Here is an 8454-nt window from a genome sequence, read left to right on the forward strand (position 1 = left end):
AGGGAAACTGAGGCAAGATGAGTGAAAGGATTACCCAGAGTCAATCTGGACATCTGCCAGAGGAGGATGTAAGCGTAAGCATTCAGGGTTCCCCACGCCTCCTCGGGCTGGATCTTTTCCTTGAGGTCATGTGTTGTCCAGCTGGCAATTTTCCTGCTCTGCTCCTGAGAACCTCTTTTTCTGCTCTCAGTAGAAGGAAGCTAAATCTGAGCCTACCAGAGCAGCCCTCTTGGCCACATGGCATCCTCATAGCAGTGGGTAGTACAGTGCCTTTTGGATGTAGCTACCTCAGGCATCTCTGCGTAGTGTGGGGAGGAGGAAACATATCTGCAGGCACCCTGGGGCTGGGAGAAGAAAATGTCACTGTATGGGTCAGTGGGTACCAGCCATGGTGTAGGAGGCCTTACCTGGAATCACTTGCAGGGTTGGGAAGCACCAGTATAGTCTCTAGAGAGGGCCTCCAAGGGATTTTATTGTCCTTTTCAAGAGACACCTGGTGTCACGCTAGCAGCTCAGCAGTATGTTCTCAGCCATCACTAACCACCTCAATGTTTCTTTCTCCCAGTTGTCACAGACGAAACCCTGAGCTTCATCCAGAAAAGCCGATGTCTACTTGTTGTCCTGAGCCCCAACTACGTCTTGCAGGGGACACAGGCCCTGCTGGAGCTCAAGGCTGGTCTAGAGAATATGGCCTCCAAGGGCAACATCAAAGTCATTCTAGTGCAGTACAAAGCCATCAAGAAGAGCAAAGTGAAGGAGCTGAAGCAGGCCAAGGCAGCCTTGACCGTCATTAAATGGAAAGGCGAGAAATCCAAGTTCCCAAAGGGCAGGTTCTGGAAGCAGCTACAGGTGGAAATGCCAGTGAAAAAAATCAGCAGGAGGTTGAGCCTTGATGGGCTTATACGTATTCCTGAAAAATGCTTGACACCATCAGAAAACAAAACAAAACAAACCCCAAAAATCCACATGTTAGGCCAGGGAGTAGGAAGGAACTTGGAGTTTTTACCATGAAGGACTGTCACAAGCATTTCAGTTGTGCCTCCCTGAAGCTTTTCTGCTGCCCTGGCAGTAGAGAGACCAAAGATGTGTATACCTCCTCTCTGCAAATGCACGTCCTTGTCATCAACCACACGAGCCCTGGGCTTGAGGTCTAAATTTGGGCTATCCATGTGGGATGCATCCAGCACCTTGTGATAGCATGATATTTGTATAGGAGAGTACTCCTAGATCCAGTTCCTATGGGACCTTTGTTAGCATCCAGGACAGAGCTGCTTTCCTCTCTTAAGCACCTTTCTCCTTCCTGGTCATTGGTCCCTGTTGCAGAAGCTGAGGAGCAGTTTGAAAGGTGGCTCCAGGATAGAGCCTTTCATACGTGTCCCAGCTATATAGTCCTGATCGCTGCGGGATCACAGATTTCTGCTTCAGTGGGGGGAGCGTAGACTCTTGAGGCTCCTCATCTTTGCTCCACACATTTTTGTCGGAGCAGGTGTATTCAGATAGCTCGGCAATGTGAAATGGCTGTTACAAAAGCTTTTTTTTTTTTTTTTTTTCTAAAAAGCATCAAGCTAACAGTGTTAAGAATAGACTGTCCCTGCAGCCACAGTAAGTATTTTTTATTAGGAGTAATTCTAATACTTAGCACTTAGCTGTACATAAAATTGTTGGGGCTAGATTTTTCCTTGAAAGCCCTGCATCTCTTCTGCCCATCTGGCTGCCATAAAAAGTTTTTTTTAAAAAAAAAACAACAACAGTTCTGCTAGGTGATATTGTATTGTAGCATTTCTACTAATAAGTGGTCAGTGTCTGGGACTCTGTAGCCTCCCAAGTACCCCAGATCCTTCAGGGCTGTAATGCTCATAAGCCAGGGGAAATCTCTCATTAGTACAGGCCATGGAGCGTGTCTGAGAGATGCTTCTTTGTAGAGTAAACTCAGGGACTTCACAAGCACTGCAAGGAACCCAAATTTACTACTGAACCCACCTACTGTGTCTGTGTTGCTGGCTGGGGGGAAAGCATCGTGCAAGGTGCTGCCGAGACCTCTGGGATGGCACTGGGTATATGTCCCACTCCCCAGGAGACCCTACAAACTTAGTTGTACATATTAAAAGCTGTTAGCTCTGTCCAGGTGGGTAAGACTATGAGGACAGGCTGTGAGAGTTGGGGTTGTTCAGGTTGGAGAAGAGAAGGCTCTGGGGAGACCTTATTGTGGCCTTTCAATGCTTAAAGGGGGTAAGAAAGACGGGGACAGACTTTTTAGTAGTGCCTGCTGCAATAAGACAACAGGTAATGGTTTTAAACTAAAAGAGGGTAGATTCAGACTAGATTAAAGGAAGAATTTTTTTGTGATGAGGCTGGTGAAGCACTGGAACAGGTTGCCCAGAGAGGTGGTAGATGCCCCATTCCTGGAAACGTTCAAGATCATGTCGAACAGGGCTCTGAGCAACCTGATCTAGTTGAAGATGTCCCTGCTCGTTACAGGGGGGTTGGACTAGATGACCTCTAAAGGTCCCTTCCAACCCAAACTATTCCATGAATCTGTGAAGACTTGGTGTTCTCTGCCTGGGTATGAACAACATCACCATTCCTAATGCAGGGCTCAGGTTTAAACTCAGCAAGTCTCCACCCAGCATGTTTCAGCCTGGAGTTGCAGAACAGAGGATGTATCTCAGCTTCTGCAACCTTTGCACAAAATGGAAATACAAAAAAAACCTCACTTCATACCAGTCCTTGCTTCAATGGGAGGCAGGAGGCGTAGGAGAGGAGCTGGTGAGTTAACCCCGGGCAGGCAGGCTTTTCAGACCACGGAGAGGAGTGTCCCTTCCCTTGTAGGACAGACCAAAGCACAGTGGGACCCAGGCATTGACTCCTACTGTTGTTCACAGTGTTTTCACATAAAACTGGAAGCTCTGGGGGTGTCTCCGTACTCCTGTAGCTCCCAATGCAAGGGCCTGACCACTTAATTGTGAAATTCAGTATTACGTACACTAAGCGCATGCTTATTTTCTGTGGATAATGCTTGCTCCTGAGTCAGGTCTGACTCATGCTTTCACTCGGTTGGTGTCCAGCGGGTGAAGCGTAGCCATTCATCATGGCATTAAAAAAGCACTACAATTTGGAGTCTTTGCACTATTCACCCAGCTGAGCAGGGAGGTTCCAGGGCATCCCAGTAAACAGCCCAGCCTTAGAGGCGTGGGGCTGAATCCTGGCATCAGCAAAGCCCCTTGCTCTTAGCATCTTATGATTAATAATGTTATTCCAGGTCAGTGGGGAGGCGCAGCCACCTGTGCCATTGGGCAGGTACTGTACAAACGTGCAACAAAGAGAGCTCCTTTCTCTCCTTCGTCTTCATCCTCCACCCCCTGCCCCAACTAAGCTCTGCTTTAAGCAGGTACAATTGCAGTCAGCTTCACTGAAGGCGGTGGAGCTCCTCATCTGCTCAAAAGTACTTAAAAGCTTTGCGGTTGCGAGCTCTTCTACTGTGGTTGTCTGTGGAGGAGCAGAGCTGCTTCCCACGCTCCAGAAAGCTTCATTTGTATGAGACGGCACCCAAAACCACACTCAGCTTTGTGAAGCCATTGCAACTGTGTCATTTTGCCCAGCTTCACCTTTTTGTTTGTGTTTTCAGCATCCCTGTAATCAGCTGCCAGATCTGCAGGCAGAGGGAAGGCCCTGAGGCCAAAGCAGAGCTGTGTTAGATTCCAATTTAATTTTTAAAAAATCGACTCAAAAATACGCATAAATTCAATTAACATCCCAGACCTTACCACATCACATCTCACTTTTGGCTGAAGTACCAAGGGAACTTCTGCTGATGTTTCAGCTGGTCTGATTATTTTAAGAAGTTAAATCCACCTCATTTGTTTTGCTGATTTTATTCAAAGAGTTTTCCAGATAAACAACGGACCCCAGGACTTTCTCTGGCATACATTGCAGTGGCCCTTGGTGCCAGTGCAACTCCAGAACAGGATTACTGAGAGACTTCAGCAGAGCACCCACAAGGCAAAAGGTGCGATGGTCTGAAGGTGGCCTGAGAGGTCCAGAGGGAGCGGTGTGGAAGGAATAGTGCTGGAGAAGGCTCTGCTACCGCAGGAACTTTACCATGGGCTTTGCTGGGAGCTGCCCGGGCAGGGGTAAACCCCAGTCCCGGCTGTAATGCAGATCTGCAAAGCACCTCAAACGCGCCTGCCATTTCATCCTCTGCCACATGTGGTATCTGTTACGGGATTCTGTCACAGCATCTCTCTAGTTCAGTTGGTTCATTTGAGTTTCTGTGTTCTAACATAACATTTATCAATACGCAGCTCATACGAAGTTCCTCGTTGTTATTTCATGGGGAAACAGCGTGGCACAAATTGGAAAAAATATCTTCCTCCCGCCCCGTGCCGTTTGATGTTGTACAGCTGTTCCAGAGTTTTCCCTTCTCTTTTCTGTATGTTTTTGCCTTTGTGTTCTTTGGTTTCTGAAGTGTCAGTATTATTTTATTTTGCTTTTCAATAAAACATTTTCACTTTTGCATTTCAGTCCTTGTGCATTTCTCATAAGTATCATTTTCCTCCCCATTACGTCTGCTAAAGGCTGTTAAAGAAAGATGATTGTGCGTAGTCCAAGCATCAAGATCATTGGGGACACCTCCTTGGGGGAGGGGGGCACTTTCCTGCCTGTTTCATGGTGTTCCTGCAGAGATCCTGAGGTACCACCACTGCTACCAGGGCCAAGGAAGCAGAAACACAGTGACACACAGCATTCACGTGTCACTCGGCAGCGGACACGCACACACAAAAAGTCTCTGACCCGAGGAGTGCTTACTTGGCAATCACAAGATACAAAGATGGGAAGGAAACATCATCCCTTTGCTTGAGAGACCAAGCCAGAACGTTGAACAGAAATCTTGGAAATCTGCCCTAACCACAGAAATCAAACTCACTGTTGGGCTGCTTTGCCCAGCAGCTAGTTGGGTAGAAAGGGTTCATTCAGCTTCCTACTTTCTCATCCAAGCCGCTTTCTTGGCTTTTCCCCTTGTTTGTACGCTAGCAGGTAAGTTGGGGGAGAGCCTAGCACTTCCAGAGCACTAGCAAAATGAATACTTGTGACCATCTATGGATTTAGGGTCTACGGGGTATGGGATCTATGCTCTCCCCGCCCCCCAGCTTTTATTGGGCTGAGACAAATGTATGCCTCTTACAATGCTCTGCTATAGCGCTGAGGTACATGAGGGGAGACGCAAGTAAACCTGCAAAAATATGGAGAGTCCTTTGTAACTGTGTAGTAGAGATGGAAGTTTTTTTAGTATAAAGCAGATATCCAAGAGCATCAAATTCCCAGCTCTGTTGGTACCCAAACCCCCACAGCGTTATTGCTGCCTGTCCCATCCTGTGCTGTTGTCACTGGGAAGGACCATCCTGTGAAGTGGCCACTCAGGCTTTTTCATGCCCTGGGATTCCATTGTAAGCTGATCATCCGAAGATATCCTGGTCAGCCAAGTCTAAATGCATCCCATTCTCAGAAATAAAATCTATCTTTGGGAATTTGAGCTTTTTCCCTGCCAAAAAAATGTCGAGTCTCAAAAAAGTGTTGTAAATTAAAATTGGTAAAAGAAAACCATCACTGTCAGCTCAATCAAAACATTTCATTTCAGCAGTGTTGGAGTCACTCACATTAATTGAACCTGTGCTTTTTGAGCAGGCAGGTAGAATAGGTGACCTCCCAGGGGCTGCTCCTGCCTACGTTTCGCTGTGATGCTGTGATTCCAGTTTCAAAAAGAAAGACCTTTCAAACCAGCAAAGGAGCTTTTTCTTACACAAAATGTTGAAGCTTGGCTGATTTCAAAATAGATCTCAATCAGTAATAGAAAGGTTTGAATGAGGTCTGGACTCTGTAAATTGGGAGATTGCTGCCAATTTTTCGTGCCTTTGAAATAGGGTAGTAAGAACTTTTCAGGGCGTTAAGTGGCAATTCTGACAGAACTGACTTTATCATCTACTCTTGGTTTCAATGAATCGGTGTGTGTCGGGGGGAACCCCCCCTCCCCCCAAACCTTGTATACAAGAAAAAAATACTGCAAATACTTTGATTTAAATTCCAGTATTATGTTAAAGAACCAAACAGTGCCTTACTTTCCCCATTAGGATATTATTGTTCAATCCGTTTTCCTATTGCAAGTTCTTGGTCTCCAAATAATCTAGTGACAATGAGTTTTACAGTTAGTCCTGTATCTTTGAGAAAAAAAAAGTATTGCTCTGTACAATATTAAGATGCACGCAGGTGCAATATGGTGCACCTTCTGCTGTGAGATAAGGAAAGAGACAGCCAAGTGCTGGAAGAATAAGAGACATTGCCATTGCAGGGAAGGTACAGTATATTTATTTATATAAAAGACCATGGTTCCACTGGCAGGGAGGGAGGGGAGTCTCCGTGCTGAGGAATCAAGGCTTTAGCAGTGTGAAGGTAATGGAAGCAGCAGGTAGCTCTTCTCCCCAGAACAGCTCTTTACAAGACATACCTGCAGAGAGGTTTTTCTCTCGGAATATGCAAGAGCTCTTACTCCAATGTTCCCTGTCCTGCTTGAACACCACCTTGTCCTGAGGTCCCCCCCACCATCTCAGGCACCAGTACTCAGTAAGTGGGTGGGGTTTTTTTTTTAAGTTTTTACAGTTCTATGAATCAGCTTGGGTTAATTTGCTAAGTGCCACAACCCTATTATTTCCCATCCTTTCCACTTCTCACCCATTAGCCATGACACCTTCAATGTGCTTACTGCATCCCAAGCCATAGATAGAAGTTCAAGGACATCCTTCAGGTTTGCTGCTTTTCAGCATTCATAATAAAAGAGATGCTGCCCTTGCCTGGCACCGTTCCAGCTAAGCATCTTGCTGAGCTTTACAAAGTGCAATTAATCCCAAGAAATGCTTTGAAGGACAGTCTTTTCACCCCCCATCATGGCTAGAGGAACTGATGGAGAGGTTTAAGGCTGACGTTTTCGCTTTCTAGGTTTGGAGGCTTCCATTTCTAGATGACAGAGCATGAGAGGGAGGGAGGTGGGTCTTAGCCTCAGCAGTGCGAGCTATGGCACGATGTGATTGCTTCACTTCGTTCCCCCCATGCAAAGGGCTGCCAGAGCTGTGGGCAGGTGGTTCCCGAACAAGACCTGCCCTTCATAATGCCTGCAGTTCCCCGGCAGGAGTGATGCGGTGCAGTGCAGAAGTCAGGGTATGGTCCTGGTTTATCCTGCCATCCTGGCTTCTCAGTTACCACTTCAGCCTTCTCAAAAACCCACCACAAAGCAAAAATGCTGCTATTGCTCCTGCAGTCCCTGCCAGCAGGAGCGTGGGCAAGTAGAAAGCCACTGGGCTTGTGCCAGGTTTCCCTCTGTGGGCAGGGGGGATCTGTGCAGGTATGCCACCAAACTGCTTCCTTCAGCTTTTCTCTCCTTTGTGCACCCCAATTCCTCTGCTCTTGCACTCTTAGATACCACCGAAGCGGTGTTCGACTTCATCCAGAGGAGCCGCAGGATGATTGTGGTCCTGAGTCCCGACTACTTGACGGAGAAGAGCATCAGCCTCCTGGAGTTCAAGCTGGGCATCATGTGCCAGAACGCCATTGCCACCAAGCTCATTGTGGTGGAGTACAGGCCACTGCAGTGCACCCACCCCAGCATCCTCCAGCTGAAGAAGTCCGTCTCCTTTGTCACCTGGAAGGGGGAGAAGTCCAAGCGCTCCAGCTCCCAGTTCTGGAAGGCGTTGCGGCTCCCCCTGCCGCTGCGCAGCCTGAGTGCCGGCTCCGGCTGGAACGAGAGCTGCTCCTCCCAGTCAGACATCAGCCTCGACCATGTCCAGAGGAGAAGGAGCCGGTTGAAAGGGCAGCCCGACCCACGGGACGCCGCGGCAGGGACTCTCGCTCCCGGAGGGACGGCCCCGGCCCCTGAGTCAAAGGCCAAACACCGAGCCAAGCACTTCTTGACGTGCCGGTGTTGTGGGACCTATTGCAATGGCGGCAGCAGACTCAAGCGCAAACATCGGGCTGTGCCTGAGCCCAGGTGGGACGCTCACCTCTGCAAGCCGGGCTTGGGCAGGCTCGCAGCGCAGGGGGTTCAGGGCAGAAATCGAGCTGAGCCCCCGCCGGCACAGGCTCCCGCTCTCGCCCTCTGCCATTACAGCGACCTGTCGAACAACAACGATTTCTACGCCCTCTAGCCAAGAGGCTGACGGCACCGCAGGTGCTGGGCCAACAGTATATACCCGCTGCAGCCTCAGCTAAGATATTTTTATGATATCGCAGGCTGGCGCTGTGTCCTTCACCATCAGTCCCACGCCATCACGGAGGACTGCGGCGATACCACCGGTGCCGGTGATCTGAGCCAAGGACCTGCAGCCACGCACACAGAGAAGTGGCTGGTGGTGGTGGGGGGTCCTGCCTGGCTCCTTCTCCTTAATTTAAAATTACAAAGTGGAGCCGAAA

At 48.5% G+C, this 8454-nt stretch overlaps 1 protein-coding gene across 1 annotated transcript in view; it reads left to right on the plus strand.

Moving 5' to 3' along the window:
• Window positions 1–8189, plus strand: part of IL1RAP (interleukin 1 receptor accessory protein) — a 20959-nt gene extending 12770 nt beyond the window's left edge. The window contains exon 9 of the mRNA XM_009883420.1: window positions 7465–8189. Coding sequence (XP_009881722.1) covers window positions 7465–8189 — 725 coding nt within the window. The remainder of the gene's footprint in view (window positions 1–7464) is intronic.
• The last annotated feature ends 265 nt before the right edge of the window (window positions 8190–8454 follow it).

The sequence above is a fragment of the Charadrius vociferus genome, unplaced genomic scaffold (genome assembly GCF_000708025.1).
Source record: "Charadrius vociferus isolate BGI_N301 unplaced genomic scaffold, ASM70802v2 scaffold214, whole genome shotgun sequence".
In the NCBI taxonomy this organism is placed as follows: domain Eukaryota; kingdom Metazoa; phylum Chordata; class Aves; order Charadriiformes; family Charadriidae; genus Charadrius; species Charadrius vociferus.